This window comes from Hyperoodon ampullatus, assembly GCF_949752795.1.
Source record: "Hyperoodon ampullatus genome assembly, contig: scaffold_390, whole genome shotgun sequence".
NCBI classification, from domain to species: Eukaryota; Metazoa; Chordata; class Mammalia; order Artiodactyla; family Ziphiidae; genus Hyperoodon; species Hyperoodon ampullatus.
This window is the reverse complement of record NW_027640681.1, coordinates 110926-129889: the sequence shown is the minus strand read 5'-3', so window position 1 is coordinate 129889 and position 18964 is coordinate 110926. Positions and strand designations below refer to the sequence as shown.

General features: G+C 55.6%; 1 protein-coding gene across 1 annotated transcript in view; it reads left to right on the top strand.

Moving 5' to 3' along the window:
* LOC307070072 (BCL-6 corepressor-like) overlaps nt 1–18964 on the top strand; it is a 42468-nt gene that overhangs the window by 5825 nt on the left and 17679 nt on the right. Inside the window, 10 exon segments of the mRNA XM_079728669.1 lie at nt 10112–10243; nt 10761–10838; nt 11112–11175; nt 13325–13453; nt 14775–14853; nt 15805–15861; nt 15863–17888; nt 17891–17997; nt 18001–18118; nt 18121–18635. Of these exon segments, the coding sequence (XP_079584795.1) occupies nt 13365–13453; nt 14775–14853; nt 15805–15861; nt 15863–17888; nt 17891–17997; nt 18001–18118; nt 18121–18635 (2991 nt within the window). The 5' untranslated portion in view covers nt 10112–10243; nt 10761–10838; nt 11112–11175; nt 13325–13364.

Here is an 18964-nt window from a genome sequence, read left to right as displayed (position 1 = left end):
TTCCGCCGGCCCCTAGTCGAGGGTGTTGGAATTGGGGGGGGGGCGTCCCCGCACTTTGTTATTTCTTAGAACCGTGTCTCCCCGGCCAGCCATCGCCCCTCAGCACCCATGGGCTCCGGCGCCCCATGATTAGACTAGCGGGGAAGTCCGCTAGGAGAAGATCCTGACAGCATTAAATAGAATTTGATCTAAAAGACAGTTTCCAGTATAATCTCGTTATGCATCACAGACTCCCGGTGTTACTTTGTGGAAGGCGGACAATGATCAATTTACATTGACCCGGGGCTGGGCGAGCTTTTAGATGGTAATTGCCGTATTGATTTGCATGCAGAAAGGAGACCTGCTAAAATTAAAGACCGGAAGCTAAATGAAACTAAATTTATTGTCTAGGTGCAAACCAGAGGAAGTACTGGGGGGAAGAGGGTGAGTGAGGTCAGGGTGCCAGGGGCAGAGCAGGTGAGAGGCCCAAGAGCTCCGGGAGGTCACAGATTTGGGAGCGATCTTTGCCCTGGTGATTTCAAAACGTGAGGAGGGGGCTTGTTTAGGGTATGGGGACCCAGCAGGGAAAAGTTATAAACAGGCACTATTGCATTGAAGGCACTGGGATCTTTTAATGCTAATAGTAACTGCGAGGGGGGAGGAGAGGTTTATAGGGTTATAGGGGTCTTCCTGCACCATTTCCGGCACCCCCCATTTCTGTTGTTCTACCCGAGCGCTCATAACCGTGCCAAGGGCACCCAAACTCTTGCATCTGAAGAGTTAAATTTTTTTTTAAAGACGGGCCGTAAACTTTCCCCGCCCCCCCTCCCCCCGCGTCTGGTCTCGAAGAGAGCGCGAGTAGGGGGCGGTTCTGCATGCCGCTGCGGGCAGGCCTGGACCTTTGGAGGCTGCGGGAGTTCCTCCCCGGACGCCGATCGCTTTGGGAAGCGGCTCGTTCCAGGTGGCCCAAGTGGCGGGGGCGGGGGAGGGTCTGGCGGGGCCAGGGACTCACGGTGCCCGGGGGCGGGGGTCACCTCCCTGGAGGTTGGAAGGGCCTGCACGGAGGGTGTGGAGGAGGGAAGGCGGGGGCTGGAAATCGTGTCCCAATCGGCGGTGATCGCCAAGGCTGGAAAGTTTAAAAAAGAGAGAAAGCCACTGGCTGCAAGCCAGGGGCTGCCGGGCCGCCGGGGCGTGTTTGGCTGACTAGAGGGGTGAGGACCCGGCTCCGCCATCGCCTCGGTCCGTCCCGCTGCAGAGGCCCTGGCCTGCCCCAGGCGCTCCTGGAGCCATTTCACGCATCCGGAGCCTCGGCCACTGGAGGAGCCACTCGCCCGGGGCCGGGAAGCCGCAGGGGCGGCTGAGTGTCCGGCCCTCCTGCCCGTTCCCCTTCCCACCGAGCTGAGCTGGAGACGGCCCTGGGTCGTGGAGCCTGTGGCGTCTGTGGCATCGGGTGTGGATGGTTCCCGGAGCTTCTGAAAGCCCGGGGCAGAGCAGGAAATTGAAGATGGGGTGGGGAGGGGATGTTGAGCGCTGACCCTGCGCTGCTGGGATGAGAAGTTGGGGAGAGGAGAGAGAACCCCAACCTCCGGCTTGTCTCGGGACTTGGCTTTTTGTGGGGACCCCCAGGAGTCCAGGAGGGTCCAGCATCTTGCAAGCCGCTTCCCCCTCAGTTGCCTCCCCAGCCCACTTTGGTCCCTGGGTTTTTCATTAAAGTCCTAGGAAAGGTAGATGTAGGCAGTCTTTCCAAAGGGCTTTTGCTCTGTCTAGATAATTTGATTGATTGCTTTATGTGGCAAAACTAGTGTGGCAAGCCTTCTTGTAGTTCCAGGTGTCAGCACTTTTTCCAGAGACCTAAGAGTAGCACCCACCTCCCACTGCCTGTTCTGGGCTCCTGGAGGAGGGGAAAGCGGAGGCTTGTTGGGACTCCCTGGCCTCACAGCAGGGTGTTCCAGTGTAGGGAGATGGGTAGGATGTTGGCAGAAATTTCGAAAGACTTCACATGGACCAAGAGATTTCTGGGTGTAGGAGAAACTAGGATGCGGGCTCCTTGTGGACCGAATTTCATAGGTGTTAAGTGCTATCCTTTTACTCTGTATTGGAGTACAAGGGCTAAGGAAGCCTTCCGAACTTCTTGGGGATTCTGGATGGCACAATTTGACCGATCATTGGCTCCTCTCCGCAACTCCAGGACTGAGTTTGACCGTGGCCCATTTTTACTAGCTGTGTGACCTTGGGGGCAGGTTATTTATGGCCTCTGAGCCTCAGTAAGTTTCTTATTTGTAAGACTGGGTATAATTTTCCACCTTTAGGATCAAAGAATACTTGGCACATAGTAGGCCTGGAGGATTAGTAATTGCTTTGAATGACTGGTCAGATTCCTATAGGTTGCTTCTCCGTTCCCTGCTGCCCCTGAGATGCCCGCCGCCCTCCCCCCCGCAAGACCTGCGTAGGCCAGTGTCTGGGGACCAACCTGCAGGTTAAGCTCCCCTCCAAGGGTATTCTTGAGGCTATTCCTCCAGGTCTGCCTCCGTGGGTTCCTCTTTCTTTCCCTTTGTTACAGTTCTTTGCATTCTGGGCTTTAAAGGAATCCATATGAAAAGGCTGGGATTTTTTTTTTCTCCCCCTAAGTGGGATCATTTATATGGTTAGGAATTGATTCCAGAACCGGTATGTAGGTGCTCTTTGGCAAGTCCTCCCGTCATTCTTTCGGGGGGAGGGAACAGCAGCGGCTGGAGGGGAGAGAGCTGGTGGGAAGAGGTGAAAGGGTCTGGCCCGCTGCAGAGGCCAGAGGTGCTGTGGTTTGTCTGATAGGGATTAAGTCCGGATGTTATGAGGTCTCAGTGTGGTTTTCAATAAAAGTCTGTCAGGGATTGCTTCTTTTCTATGGATATGTATTTAAAAAAATTTACTAGCATGAGAAGAAAACCAGACCTGTATGGATCCAGGCCGGTAGTAAGCTACTGTGATCAGGTTTCCTACTAGACTCCCAGAGGGGAAGTGAGCGTTTGATTGAAGCTACACTTGGTTCTTGACTCTCTGGGGATGCCTGCTGTGAAACAGGAGCCCTCCCTTTCTCTCCTCCCCCCCACCCCCCTTTTCCCTTCTTCCCCTAAAAGCCTTTGTGCTGAAAGAGCTTCAGTAGGCATGAGTCCCTGGTACCTCTCTAAAGAATGCCTTCCAGCCTTTGCTGACATTGTTTTGTGAACGGCGGGTTTTACCAGGCCAGCAGTTTTCCCCCCATCTTAGCTCACTATTTTAGAGGTTCGAGTATGCCCAGGATGCGCCCAACTGCAGTGCTTTCCAGTGTGTGTAGCCAGGGCCTTGCCTGTAATCTGAAGACACCTTAACCTTTGCCCTAGGTGCCCCCCCGGGGGTGGGGGTGGTGAAGGTGGGGAGAGCAAGGACAGGGGATCGTTGTTGAGGGTCTGTTTGTTTTCTCCAGCCACAGAGGCAGAGGGGTGGAGTGGGGCGAGGCCGAGAGTACGTTCCAGCCTTGGGTCTGATTTAAAACTTGGTTTAGTTGGAGAAACTCTTAGGCATTTAACAGTTCTGTACAAATGCAAACTTGACATAGCTCTAGGCCTACGTCAATTAGGAAAGAATAAATGAAGTACAGAGATGTCCAAACTATGTAATTCCTAGAGTTGTCTGCCCTCCCATAAACACATGACAAGTGCCAAGGCATTTCCAGTCAAAACACCCATGGAACCAGCAGCCTCCATCCTTTGTATTTATTATTTTATTAACAGCATTGTACAGAGCATTTAACAAGCACAGCCTGCCTGCTTTCCACCACGGCTCTCAGCAGACTGAGGGGTGGAAAACAGATGGGGGTGGCGAGGAGTGGTCTCTAGGAGAGACTTCTAAGCTGGAGAAGTCTCTTCAGATGGGCAAGGAAAAGGAACATTTGGGGTTCCTTTCTCCTGGCCCCGAAGAGAAGACAAAAGTGATGCTTTGGAGGAAGAAATCCCCTCTCCCTGCTCCGGAGGAAAGTCGTGCGGATGTGGTCTGTCTGGTCTCCACTTGGATTCCAGAAGGTGTGAAGCAGGGTCTGCTTTCCCAATACTCTGCCCATCAGTTTGCTTTTCAAAGAATAAGTATTTGTCTGTTATCATTATTCTATATCCTGGTGGAAAGGTTATAACGAAAACTAATGCCTTTCTTAAGTCATAAAATGAGCCTGTATGATTATTTAATTAAAATCTATTTAAGGACCGATTAGGCGTGTAATTTGCGCTAATAATGACGATGATGTTCGACTTAACCAAAAATCATAAAAGGAGACATTTTGATCAGTGGGGCGACCAGGAGGGATTCAGGGAGTTGGACGGTTTTCCGAAACACGAGGCTTTGGGCTGCAGAAAGTGCCGAGCTGCCTAGCCTCTGGGACCACGGTAGAGAGGGCTGCAGGACCCCAGGCTTGGCCGGGGCAGGCCGACCCACGCTTTGCTGAGCAGAGAAACCGACCCTGGGAGTCTGAACAACCTTTATTCCCAGCTGAGGAAATGGGGGAGGGGGCCTGAGAGGAGGACACTCTGGGAGAGCTGATGAACCGCACAGAACTCTGCGCGACATGGCTGTGTTCTGTTGCTTTAACACTCAGCAGCGACACACGCGTTGCTGCCTCGGCCAGCCTTGGCTGGAGCCTGGAGGGGTGGGGGGAGGGGGGGTCTCTTGTTCCGGAGAAACCTGCCAGCTGCTGGGCTTGGTGCGAAGGCAGACACAATGCTGCTGTCGTTGGTTTGATCTCTAACTGGATGGTTAGTCTGGCTTTAACTGTGTGGTAAGGGGGGAATGTGAAGGCTGTTTACAGCGAGTGCAAAGAATGTGACAGCTGTTGGTGCAGGAGCAGCGCTGTGCCTCCTCGGCGCTCACACAATGCGCGCACTGTGCAGGCCCACGGAGAGCTGCAGAGGTGGCCGCCCCTTGCTGGCCCGGGAGCCCTCGGATGCGCTGCGAGAGAGCCCTCCGGCGGCGGTACCCGCACCCCCGCACCCCGCGACACGCATCTTTCTGGCTCCTGGGATCGTGGTGGACGTGCGCGCTGGTTGGTGTGTTGTGGTTTAGGGAACTTGTTAGGCAGAGGTGGCAGGAGAAGGCCTGCGGGGTCATGAGTGTCAACTGTCTGGAGGGGTTTGGCCGGGATCTGTTGACCTGGGGCCTCAGTGGCTTGTGACCGGGTTGTTAAGATTTGGGAAAGTAACTTTCCACCCTAAAGCAAGCCTGTTGGAAAGAATGTATTAACTGAAGGCTTTCTGGAAATTGCAGAGGCTCTGAAGGCCGTTGTTCTTCCTCTGAAATGGCCCTGTTATTCAGACAAGTTCAAGAGACAGGCGGCCGCTGTGTTCTATGCCCTCGGCCCTGTTTCCTGGATTGGAAACACAAGTGTGTAGGTTCAGGACCCGAAGGGGGGTGAATGGGGGTGGGGAGGGGTGCAAGTCGGCTTTTGATCACCCGCCTCCCTTTGCCTTCCCGGTTTTTAAGAGCGCACTTGCCTTTCAGCTGCAGGACCAGCGGTGCTGTCTTGAGGTCTGCCCACAGCGCCACCCCCTCTGTGACTTAATCAACTAGATGCCCACAGCCCGGCCTTCTCTGAGTTCCTGGTCCTCTGCCAGGCAGTGCGGGGAGGCGCCAGGGTGGGAGGGAGAACAGTTGGTGGGTGGCAGCAATACCCCGCTGGGCCGGTCCAAGCTGGCGGGCTCAGGATGGTCCTCAGGATGGTCCAGAAGCTGGGCCTGCCCCTGGGCTGTCCTGGGGCAAGCTGGGTGTAAGCACCACTCCCCCCAACCTCAAGGTTGAAGGCTTCCGCAGCCCTGGCCCCCGGGCTTTGGAGGATCATTTAGAGCTGACTTAATTCTATATCCTGCCCTTCTGTGTGATTCCGGCCCCTGAGTGTACAGCTTGCAGGATATCTGCAAATTACGGGTCCACCTCCGCTCCCCCCCGCCCCCACATCTACTCTCTGAGTTATAATGTGGACTTGTACATCTAGTTGGGTTCCCTAGTGGGGAGCTGGGAGATGCTTCTGGAATGATACATGAACTTCGGTGCCGGTTCTATAAATTGGTCTCTTTTTAGGACGTGTGCCATTTTCTGTAGGAATGTTGCTTGCAAAACGAGTTTCGCCTTGGAGGAAAGGCGGAAAGATAAACAAGCCTGCAACGCCAAAGCGCTGGCAGTCTTGCCCTCCTTCCAGCTCTCTTAAAGCAGCCGGGCTGCATTTCCAGGATTAGACTCGTGCTTGTGAAGAGGGACTCTGGTTGGCTTTTTTTTTCCCCCGAAGCAAATGCAAATTAGAGAAAAATAATTTTCTTTCAACGATATGCAACGTATTAGTCACTTGTTATCGTGCTCCGAGGCAGGCCTCATTTGCGCGTCTGCCAGCTCGCTCACATCTGCTCGGCGCTGTTTGGGGCATTTTAACCTTGGTGGTGTCGTGTCTGGTCCCACGGATCAAGGAGGAGTAATTAAGCTCTGAACAGCTAGAAAAATTCACGGGCCCCCACGTCTACCGCAGTTTTCCCACAGCTTTGTTTGTGGTGTTCCGGGTTCCAAGATGAACAGACGTGGGGTTCCTATTGTTCCTCGTAAAGAAAGTGGGAGCCCCTGTCCTCCTCTGACCCTCATCCCCAGCCTTCCCAGGACTCCCAGGCTGCACACAATCAGCAGGGAAGCCGGGTGCAGATCACAGGACCCTGTGTTTTATGCATCTTTTATTCGTAAAAAGTTCCTTTGTGCTTCCTGTGTGTACTAATGATAGCTGTCGTTAATAGCTTTCTGGTCTAGCTTGTTCCTTGTGGGGGTAGGAGTTTGCAGTGAGTTCACTTTATTTCTACAAAGCCCTGATGGAGGCTGCAGTGCAGTGACACCCCCTCTAGAGTCGTGGTCTATGGATCGTTTATTCTGGATTTGCCTCCAGGTTGTGTAGACTCCAAGTGGGAACCCAGCCTGTAGGGACCAGACCCGAGGGGGTGTGGAGGGTGGGTTGGCGGGGAGGAGAGGAGTAAGGTTGATGAATTGCATTCAACCTCGGTTTCCTGTCCTGGGCTGCTGCCTCCTGTTGAGGGACACCAGCTTCCAAATGGGGCCCCCTCTTGCATACACGCGTGGTTGTGTGTGGCACAACCGTGAAAGAAAGTGAAAGGAACAAAAAGCCGAGGCCTGGCGTCGGGGTGGGGGGCGGGTTGGCGGGGGGAAGGGGAAGTGTCTGAGGTTGGTCCAAGAGCTGACGGGGGGCCACGGCTCTGTTTTTGGGAAAGGGGGTGTGTGGCGGGCAGCCCCGGTTTGGCAGCGGCTCTCCCGTTCGATCCTTGCTGGTGCCCCCCTCCCCAAGCCCCCGAGCCCCCTTTTACAGCTGGCTACACCTGGCTTGCATCTTTGAATCGGGGAAGGTGGGGGAGGCTTCCACGGAGAGAACACTCCAGACTGGCCGAAGGGAGCGCAGGATGATGGGCCGGAGCGGTCTCCAGTCAGTGCCCACTCCCCTGGGGCGCGCCGCCGCGCATCCTGGGTTCTCCGTGCGCCCACCCAAAGTTGCTTTTTGTCAGAGATTCAGCGGCAGGCGCCTGGGAAGGGGGAGCCCAGAGGAGCGCGCGGGCGGGGTGAGCTGGGGTCGGGGGCTGGCCGAGAGAGCCGGGGGTCCTGGACGGTCGGGCGGGGGGGGTGCGTGTGGGGCGGGCGGCCCCGCGCGGGGACCTGGCGTAGGAGGGGCGCGGAGCCTGCGGCAGCGCGGGGGTGTGTGGTGGGAGAGCAAATCCCTTTGTTGCCGACCGATCCGTGCTCAGGGCTGAGGCGGGGGAGGGGGCGCCCCTCCCCCACTCGCCGCCGCCGCCGCCGCAGCCGCCGCCACCGCGCCGCTGCCGCTGCGGGCCAAGTTCACTCCCGACTGACCCGAGTGGCTCGCGGCGCTATCCTGGCGCCCTGGGAGGAGGCAGGGAAGGTTCTGGTTGCTCAAAAGGTCAGGGCCAGCCGCGTGAGTTTCCCGTCCCCCACCCCGTCACCCCCGCACTCCTGCTCCGCAGCTCTGTTACTAATGCAAAACTTGGGTCGTGAGTGGGGACGCCTCTGGAGGCGGCGACAGCCATGACTTGGAGTGTGCCAAGAGACAGCGCCTGGGCAGGCTGGATCACTCCTCCCACCCCCCACTCCCCCCCAGCACCCATGCCCGGCTGCAGGACCCGTCGGGCGACCTCCTTCAGCCACACCCCAGGAAGCCTGCGACCCTCGCCCCGACCTGGGGGCATCCTTGGGGTTCCCTTCTCCCCACTGCTACACATACTGGGGAAAACATCCCAGGAGGACTTGCCCCAACGCTGCACACCCTGGACCGCTTTTTCTCATCTCCCACCTCCTCGCGGCCCCCATTGCTAAGATAGGAACTTCATCCCTCCCTTCCTTGACGCCAGTAGAGAAGTGTCTGTGTGTGACTCAGTCTGCGCTTGGAGCAGTCCCAGGAAGGGCTCCCGCGCCATGAGCTTTGGGCTTCCATGAAAGCCACACACTCTGCAGAAGGTCACCCCTCCCTGGCCCCCTCTGTGTCCCTGCCTCAGCCTTCCCTCTGACGCAAGAAAACTGTATAGCCATTCTGGGGTTTGTTTGTTACGTAGACTGTTTAGTGGAGTCAGATGCTGTTTAATGGGTTAGATGTGGCCTGCACCAGCTATTGCCAGGCAGAACTCAAGTCCATAGTGCAGTTTAATCCTCTGGAAAACACGGTGCCAGATATTTACAGATGAGGGGGCCAGAGTTGAAGAGGTCCGGCCACCTGCCCAGAGACACGCCGTGGATGAGAGTGGGAGCTGGGAGGCTGTGGTGACTGCGCGCGCGCGCGTGTCCTCCACAGAGAACCAGCCATGCCGGTGCAGTGAGAGACACCCCTTCCGCGAAGAGGTCCTCAGCCTACGGAGGACCGTGGCACATGGCATGCTGGCTGGGAGCCCTGCCGTCTGCCCGGCCTTCTGAGCCGGAAGCTCCCCAAAACCTGTCCAGGTCTTCTTGGTCACTAACTGGATAAGTGCCTGATGCGGCATGGGGTGCCTAGAGAGTGAGGCCCTAGGAAGGGGCACCGTTCGTATTGGAGTGGAGTTGGGATGGTTTGGTGGCACTGCTTCCCATTCCGTCGCTGTCACTTGACACGCGTGCTGTGCAGACTTGAACCAATCCATCAGCGCCTCAAGGGCGGAGGCAGTGGAAAGTGGCCCGGTGCCAGGAGAAGCTGGGGTGGAGAGAAAGGAGAGGTGGCGGGAGTGGCCTGGTGCTGCCTTCCTCCCTGCGCTCACGCCAGCCTCTCACGGCCACTGCTCCTTCCTTTGCAACCTGTGTGTTGCCTGCCAAGGGAAGTCGCCTTTAAAGAAACAAAACAAAACAAACGTTCTCTCCTGCTCCTCATTCCATAATGGTGTCTTCATGGCAGGAATCGGCAGAACGGTGGTGGGTGCAGCTGGGGACCCGTGTGCCCCCTCGTGTCTTTTCACAGAGGGCCAAGGTGCCCTCGCTCAGGGATGCCGAGGCTGGGGGGACAGCTCCTAATCTTGGTCCCTCTGACCTCTTTCTGCCAATCAGGCTCTTCTCCCCAGCGTCCAGGCCAAGCTCGGATGCTAATCATATCTCCTGGCTCCCGGACCAGATGACTGCCCAAGTCTGTGGAGGGAGACTCAAGCTCTCCTGTGCTTGCCCCTAGGGCCAGACCGAAAGCCGGAGACCACGCTTGCAAGTCTGCGTTTTGCAAGCCGGGTCTCTCCCAGAACTGGGTGTTCAGCGGGCAGCCACCACAATTCCTGGTCTGTTCTTCAGAAACCAGACGCTCTTCCGTCTCCCCGGCTGACCCCTTCTCTTGGCCACCTTCCCTCTTCATCCCTATCCCACATCCTTGCCCCCTTCTCTCCACTGCTGGAAAAAAGGGTTAAAACCCAGAGCCAAGGTGTAGCTTAGCAGCTCCCACTGGAAACAGGTTGGTGCTTGTAAAGTGCTTTTCATGACTGACTTCACACATCTTGGCACTTCCAGAAGCATCACCCACCTGTGGAAGAAAAGGGGGGGGTCGTTGAGAAATAAGGGCAGATGAGCCTCTTACATACAGCAGCAAAGCGCCTGCTCTGTCTGCCATCTAAATCACGTCATTTGCCCCCTGCAGCATGACCCACAGCCAAGGGCCAGGGAAGTCACTTTTGAAGAACTTTTCCTTGGAGGTTAAAAAAAAAAGAAGAAGAAGAAAGTAAGAAAGACCCCGAACTATTTCAATAGCCGCTTCTAGAAGAGGAATGGGGTGAGCGTGGCGGTGTCTCTGACCCTATCTCTGTGTCCCTTGCGCCCAAGATCCCCTTAGTTAGTTTAGTCCTACATCCCAGAGAGATGGGGGTGGGCCCGTTCTTCAGGGATGGTGGGGTGTACGCAGTATGGCCTTTGCCCAGGATGAGGGTGTTCCTGCCCAGGATTTGGGCTGTCACTCTGGAGAAGGGCCTCACGCCAGGCAGGGCCCCCGGCTCCATGGCCCTTTCCGCTCAGGTCCATCTTTGGCCCGGAACCTGAAGAGTTAAAAGTCTTTAGCTCGTTGCAATGAAATTATGGCTGGCAGTGGCGCCCCTGTTTGTTCAACAGACCTCCACTTTTAAACAGTTCACAAAAAGTTCATGGGGCAGCTAAAGTTTATAAGTGTGTGTGTGTGGGTGTGTGTGTGTGTGTGTGGGTGTGGGTGTGTGGGTGTGTGTGTGTGGGTGTGTGTGGGGTGTAGTCAGCAGGATCCAGTACTGAGCCTTGCCCCTCCTCCTCTTGTTTCTTCACAGCCAGCCCCCCGCCCCGCCCCCACTCCCGTGACACCGGACCACGCTCGGGGCCTCAACCCTCCATCTGACCCTGTGCACGTAAGAACACTTCATCCTGACACTGGGTGTTATTTATCTGTGCGGCGTTAATATTGAAAACCCCACCAGTCAAGACCTGGAAGGGCGGGGAGAGGCTTTGAAAGCACCCCATGGTCCCAGGTGTCTCTAAACTGCATTCCCCTCTCATGCTAAGTCCAGGCCGCCCTTTCTAAAGAAAAGCCCTTTCAAGGGAAGGGGGCTGCTGGCCCTTTTTGAGGGGAGGGGAGAGGGTTCAGTAGGATGATTGTGGCAGGGGCCTTTCTGTTTCCTCAGTCAGGTGCTCAGAGGTCCTTGTCCCAAGGTGACAACTAAAGGAGACATGTAAGAGGCAGCTTGTGTAAGTTTTGAAGACTGGAGCACCAGAAGGAGATTGGGGCTTCGAGGGCACACACGCTTCGTCCCTCATCCTTTTCTTAAGGGTTTGATGGAGTGACCCTTTGGCTTCTGGTATAATGTCCAAATTTCATCATGACACCCAGCCAGGGGGTGGCATGGTGTGGTCCTCCCGCTGCAGCCACGGCCAGGACACTTGCACCGAGGAATGTTGCTCCTCCACCTTTTAGATGAGGCTTCCCTGGACATCTTCCTTTTGGTCTTCCTTTTGTAGAAGGGGCTGCAGGGGTTAGGGAGGGGACACTTTGTTGAACGTGCCTTCTGGTCGGCCCTGCACTAGTGGTGGCCTGCCCCCAACTTGATCTGTATGTTCGAAACATGGAAGAACAGCCCGTGAGCCCCCCACAGAACCTTCCTTGATGCCCAAGTCCATCTGAGTCCACCTTTTCGGGGCACTGTGGCCAGCCACTGGAAATGCCCCAGTCTGTCTAAAGAAAGGGACGCTTCCTAAAGAAATAGCTTCTCTAGAATCCCACCAGGCCGGACACAACTGGGAGATCCCTGCCTCTCCTCCAGCTTCATCGTTGAGCTCTAACTACGCGCCGTGTGTCTGCGGCGTGGGGCTCTTGATGAACAGACGGTGTTCTCTTCTGTATAGGGGCCGATGGGGGATGCTGGTGGACAAAAGCCTGTGTTAGGACAAAGAAATGCAGAGGGATAGCCTGGCTGGCTTTGGGATTCAGGTCTCCCAGGTGCTCCCCGACCCCACCCCTAGTCATTCTCGGAAAAAGAGTCCCCAGTCCTTGGTGGCTCCCACCCAACAGACCTGGAGGTCAGCTCCGTGTGCTAAAGTGTAAAAGCAAGCATTTGCGTATTTTTTCCTGCTAACAAAGGAAATGTGTCGACTTGGGGAACATTTGGGCTTTCGGAAGCTGTGTGGGTGGGTGTGTGAGGGAGGAGAAAGAAAGGTTGCCCCCATGAGCTGCACACCAGTGATTTCACACTCAGGTTTGGGTCCTGTGTAAAGAGGCCGTGGCTGGGGGGGGGGCCCTCCCCGGCCACCCCGCCCCGGACAAGGGAGTCTGTGAGCAGGGGAATTGCCTAGGGCCATCGGTCCCAGGCATTAAAGGCTCCCCTACTTATTTATTATTAACCCAGCATTTAACAGCAGGATATGGAGCTGAAGCGCAGTCAAAAGAAACGGCTCAACCTCCAAAGAGCAATTAAAATCCTGCACGAGGATGAATCACTGCACCGTGATAATCCTGTGAATGAAATGCAGCTTGTCCTGACCCTTCACTCATGCAGCAAACTAGAATGTGGTGTGGGTGGGGCTGGTGGGCCGGGAAGTTAAGGAGGGGGCGGGGCTCTCCCCTGTGCCTCAGCAGCCTCCCCCCTCCTCCCGGTAGACGGAAAACGGGTGGCTTCTGCTTGCTCCCCGTGGGCCGGAATCTTGCAGCCCCAGGCCCAGCCCGGCAGCCTGGGCTGCTACGATTTCTGCACTCGCTCCTGATCGCTGGTCCCCAGCGAGCAGGCGTCATTGAATTACTCAGCCGCCTCCCTCTGCAGCTCCCAGGCCAAACCACCCAGGTCTGGGGCTTAATCCAATCTAGGGCTCGGGTGGGGTGGCTCTCCAGCCCACTGACTCTTTTTACCCCTCCATCTGTAAGTCACACGCACCGCAGCCGTGGAAGTGAGTCGTAGTTTGGGCTGCCACACCGGACTGTTGTGCCTTTTATCCCACACCCCACCCCCGTCCCCAATCCTTTCAGCCACAAGAAGAGTCAATGTGGGGCTCCCTGGAATCCAGCACCGTCCACTTTCGATCCAAGTGTGTTCTCCAAAAGGCTGGGAAAGGGGAAGGGAGAAGGGAGAAGGGCAGGTTAAGGGTGTCACGTGCTGGACCTTGAATGGTGTGGCCTGTGGCTCTTGAACTCTCTGCATCCCCATCGCCTCCTGCCAGGGAAGTTCCACCTCCCTCCTTGAACCTCTGGCTCAGGTGTGTTCCTTTGCTTCTGGCCATCTGTAGAACGTGGAGCAGGGTCTGCCTTCCCAAGTGCATTCGTATGAAGTGCCTAGAAGGAGGGTTTCTCTTGTTCCCTCTTTGGCTCCTTTTTTATTCAACCTCCTGGGCTTCTTTTTGTTTTAAACAGACTAGACGCTTGAAGAAAAGCTGCCATCCAAGAAGACGACATGCTTTCAGCACCGCCCCCCCCGTATGGGAACGTTCACAGCTGGATGAACAGCGAGAGGGTCCGCATGTGTGGGATCAGCGACGACAGGTAAATGCGCGTGTCCGGCTGAGGCCTGGGGAGAGCGTGGGTCCTTCCCCAGGGCTCCTGAGCAGAGCCTCCCCCTTCATGTCCTCACAGCCGGAGTGGGCCCTAAGGGGGTAGGGGGGAGATCTCCTGCCTAGCTGGTGGCCCTTGATTTACAGTTTTAACAGGCAACCTGGCTCAGCGAAGCATTGCCGCCCTTTAAGAGGTTAGCCCCTAAAACGGCCTTTCAGTGCACTCTCGTCCTTAATTTATTATTTCATATTTACGAAGGAGAATTAATCCCAGTCTATATGCTGCTTTAACTCTAAATGTCAGGAGTGTGGGCCCAGGTGGATCGGCCTTCGATGTGCTTTTAAAACAAATAGTTTGCTCAGTAATAAATGGGACGATAGCCACCCTTCACACCATTGAAGCCCAGGGTTTCTCTGCGTCCTCCGCCACCTGTTAAGCGAGGCCACTGGCTCCTGGTTTCAGTCACCCGGCAGCTCTGTTATGCTTCCTCATCAGTAATTTTGGAGTGCGGGGTAGAGGCAGCTAAGCAGTAGATAATTGAAGCTGCTCTTCCGGGTAATGATGAAACTTCTCTCTGCCGCTTGTCAGTGATTTTATCCTGGGGATTTGGAAGTTGGCACCAAGCACTTTCATTATCGATGCTCTCTGATAACAAGTTCCAGGGGCAGCCGCAAGCAGCCTGGCACAGATGTGCGGCATCCCCTGGAGCAGCTGACATTTGTACGATATTAGTGTGTTATCCCCCATCATTTTGATAGAGGCAGTCAAATATGGCTTCATTATCACCATGGAAACCAGTTTCATAGGACATGGTACCTAACTTTGTTTGGGGAAAAGTTTTGAAAGACTGTCCTCACGGGTAACACAGAAGTGATTGATGTAGCCAGCTCGCAGACTCCAGCCTTGAGGTCCCCACTTTGGCTTTGGACATTGTATTACTTCATTCCTGTCCTCAGGTAGAGCTTATAAGGGTCTGCTAGGACAGCAGAGCCCGGACTGTCCTGCCCGGCCTCTCTGGAGAAAAAATTGTGAGGGTGACGTGGTTGTGCAGAATTTCTGCCTTACCCACCTCGAGGACGTAGCATCTGTGATTTCACATCCCTGTTGCCCTGCCTTTCCTTTGTTTTTCCCAGTCCCGTTGAATCACCATTCGGGGACAACTTTCAATATGGGCCATTGGGGAGGATTTTTTTTTTTTTTAAGGGCAGTTGGAAAAACGGAGTTATTAGAAACTGGTCTATTCTGGGGCAATCTATGAAAGATGGATTAAGTGAGGAATGCTTTCATGAAGTTGGTGTGTCCTTCTAAATAGGAAAATTCCTGTAAACGAAGGTGACACTTCAAAGGCCAGACTGGAACTAAGGGAAGAAAATCCCTTGAATCACAACGTGGTAAGAGATGAATGGCTTCTGTTGATGTGCTGAGTATCAGTGATCTGTAATCAATCGTGCATTCATTTGCATACCATTAAAGGGCCTTTTGGGGGCGGGGCGGGGTGTTTCAGGGCAGGGCTGAGTAGAAAGCCTAGGCCGCAGGAGGAAGCCTCACCCAATTTCTTCCTGGCTCGCTTTCTTGGCTGTGCTCGCCATTTACGTCCTCGTCCCCTGGTGACTGGTGGGATACGTGCCGCCTTTTCTTCGATAAGCTACGTGCCACATCAGTGCTCCCAGCTGGATAAATGTGTAGCCTCCAAGTAGACCCTTAGGGTTTACCTTCCCAGTAAAATATGAAACAGAGCTGTCTTCAGATACCAGGGAGAGGAAGTCAAAAGACACAACTGCAGTTTGACCCGTGGCCTCTGTATTGATTTAGAAATGAGACGGCTCAAGTCCTTCATTCCTTGCTGTCCCCTGAAGATTGGTTTTTGTTATGTTAAAGAACGCCTCCCCGCTCCAGCTCCATCCGGGAAAAACGCAGTGCACATCGCCCCGCCCCAACCTGACTGGGGCCTGGGGAGGGTGAGTCCGAGTTCTGTACCCCACGAGGGTGGTTCTGAGAGCAGTGGAGTTGGTATCACCTCAGTTGCAGCAAAGAATTTTTGCTGAGAAGGTGGATCTTCCAGAGTTAATAGATGACTGAATTAATGCAGGGGCCTCAAGTCTAAAGGGACCAACGTTTTCCGTGCTTTGAGGATACTAGTTGGACAAAGGTGAGGCGGCAGGCAGAGGAGGGTTCTGGATAAGCGAGGAGGGGGCCAAAGACCTTGTGAATCCTTTATTTTTTAACCGTTTCGGCTCAGATGTTGAGGCTGATGTCCTATTGAGCTAGTCGGCGGTTTCTCTTTGGGATGGGCTGCTTTGAAGGCATGTCCTCGGTAATACCCATATTCTTCTTCTGCGAAGGTGGACGCGACCACGGCCCATCGGATCGATGGCCTGGCAGCGCTGAGCCTGGACCGCACGCACCGGTCTGATCCGGGAAGGGCTGCGTGTCCCCGGAAACATCGTCTATTCTCGCTCGTGTGGACTGGGCTCAGAGAAAGGGCGGGAGGCTGCCACAACCATAGGTGGTCTGGGGTTTTCTTCCAAAAGAAACCCAGAGATGCAGTTCAAACCGAATACACCCGAGACGGTGGAGACCTCCGCTGTCTCCGGAAAACCCCCAAATGGCTTCAGTGCTATATACAAAACGCCACCCGGAATACAAAAAAGTGCTGTCCCCACGGCAGAAACACTGGGCTTGGACAGACCTGCCAGCGACAAACAGAGCCCGCTCAACATCAATGGTGCTAGTTACCTGCGGCTGCCCTGGGTCAATCCCTACATGGAGGGGGCCACGCCAGCCATCTACCCTTTCGTCGACTCGCCAAAGAAGTATTCCCTGAACACGTACAAGGCCTTGCTACCTCAGCAGTCCTACGGCGTGGCCCAGCCGCTGTATTCTCCGGTCTGTACCAATGGGGAGCGATTTCTCTACCTGCCGCCACCTCACCACATCAGTCCCCACATCCCATCATCCCTGGCCTCGCCCATGAGACTCTCGACGCCTTCGGCCTCACCAGCCATCCCGCCTCTGGTCCACTGCGCAGACAAAAGCCTGCCCTGGAAGATGGGCATCCGTCCTGGGAACCCGGTCGATTCCCGCTCGTATCCCCACATCCAGAGCAGTAAGCAGCCTAGGGTGCCCTCGGCCAAGGCGGTCACCAGCGGCCTGCCGGGGGACACGGCTCTCCTGTTGCCCGCCTCGCCTCGGCCTTCACCCCGTGTCCACCTGCCCTCCCAGCCCGCTGCGGACACCTACTCCGAGTTCCATAAGCACTGTGCCAGGATCTCCACCTCACCCTCGGTCACCCTGTCGAAGCCATACATGACGGTCAGCAGCGAGTTCCCCGTGGCCAGGCTCTGCAGCAGCAAGTATCCAAAGGCTCCCGAAGGAGCCGAAAGCACCCAGCCAGCTCCCAGGCACACCCGGAAAACAGCAGGTGAAGACAGAAAAGATGGCAGCTCACCTCCTCTCTTGGAGAAGCAGACAGTTACCAAAGACGTCACCGATAAGCCACTAGACTTGTCCTCTAAAGTGGTGGATGTAGATGCTTCCAAAGCTGACCACATGAAAAAGATGGCTCCCACCGTCCTGGTTCACAGCAGAGCTGGAAGCGGCCTAGTGCTCTCCGGAAGTGAGATTCTGAAAGAAACTCTATCTCCTCCAGGAAATGGCTGTGCTCTCTATAGATCTGAGATCATTAGCACGGCTCCCTCGTCCTGGGTGGTGCCCGGGCCAAGTCCTAACGAAGAGAACAATGGCAAAGGCCTGCCGCTGAAAAACAAGGCCTTGGACTGGGCCATCCCGCAGCAGCGCAGTTCTTCGCGTCCCCGCATGGGTGCCGCCGACGCCGTGGTCACTAAGGTTTCGGGGTCGGTGTCGAGCGCCGGCCGCCCAGCCTCTGCGTCGCCGGCCCCAAATGCCACCGCCGAGGGCAGCAAGACCAGCAGGAGCTCCGTGGATACCACGCCATCCGTCATCCAGCACGTGGGCCAGCCCCCGACCACACCTGCCAAGCACAGCGGCGGCACCGGCAGCAAGGGCGCCAAAGCCAGCAACCCAGAGCCGAGCTTCAAAGCGAATGAGAATGGCCTCCCGCCGAGCTCAGTATTTCTCTCACCAAACGAGGCGTTCAGGTCCCCACCAATCCCCTACCCCAGGAGTTACCAGCCTTACCCAGCACCCGAGGGCATTGCCATAAGTCCCCTCTCCTTACACGGCAAAGGCCCTGTCTACCGTCACCCGGTGTTGTTGGCCAATGGCAGTCTCTTTCCTGGGCACCTCGCCCCAAAGCCGGGACTGCCCTACGGGCTACCCACGGGCAGGCCGGAGTTTGTGACCTACCAGGACGCGTTGGGGTTGGGCATGGTGCATCCCATGTTGATACCTCACACGCCCATCGAGATCACTAAAGAGGAGAAACCGGAGAGGAGGTACCGGTCCCACGAGAGGATCCAAGCCTCCGGAACCGGTTTTCTGAGATGCTGGAAGCCGGCAGCACCAAGTTACATCCAGAAGTCCCTGCGGACAAGAACCTAAAGCCCAGCCCCAGCTGAAATCAAAGGAAGACCGTCGTCAAGAGTGACAAGCTTGTCTATGTAGACCTCCTCCGGGAAGAGCCAGATGCGAAAACCGACGCTAACGTGTCCAAACCCGGCTTCACGGCTGAGAGTGTCAGCAGAGTGCCGAGCCCACCAAGCCCCCGCCTGACCCGGCTCTACAGCCACACCGGAATTTCATTGCCCTGAGAGAGGAGTTGGGGCGCATCAGTGACTTCCACGAAGCCTATACTTTCAAACAGGCTCCGGGCCAGCCAGTCTCCGTCTTAAGCAAGAAGAATGTTCCAGCGGTAACCAACAAGGAGAACCTGGCGACGCCGGTCTCGACTCCATTCCTGGAGCCGACCCTGGGGAGCGACGGCTCTGCGGTCGCTTTCGGGAAAACCCAAGAGGATCCCAAACCATTTTGCGTGGGCGGTGCCCCACCGAGTGTGGACGTCACCCCCACCTACACCAAAGACGGAGCTGACGAGGCAGGATCAACCGATGGCAAAGTTCTGAACCCGAAGCCATCTAAGCTGGCAAAGAGAATCGCAAACTCCGCTGGTTACGTGGGTGACCGGTTCAAGTGTGTCGCTACCGGACTGTACGCAGACTCCAGTCAGCTCGGCCGGGAGCAGCGGGCATTGCAGGTGAGCGCCCCCCACCCGAATTTCAGGAGCCTGACCAGTTGTCAGGTTTTTTTAATGTGTGAAGAGGAGGGGGCCGGGGGTATGATAGGGCAGGACACCGGGCTGATTTGGTTAATGAAGCTTAGGATAATTTAAATGTTTGAAATGTGTCCAGTAAGGGGACGTAAGTGGATACTTTAAGTTATTCTGTAGATTTTAAGCGAACTCCACTCGAATGCTGATAACGGAAGTTTTAATTATTGCGAAGGATGTCTAAAAGACTGCATGACATTTACCTATCAATCGCTTTGATTTCTCTGCCGTTACTGTACGTTAACAAATATACCTAA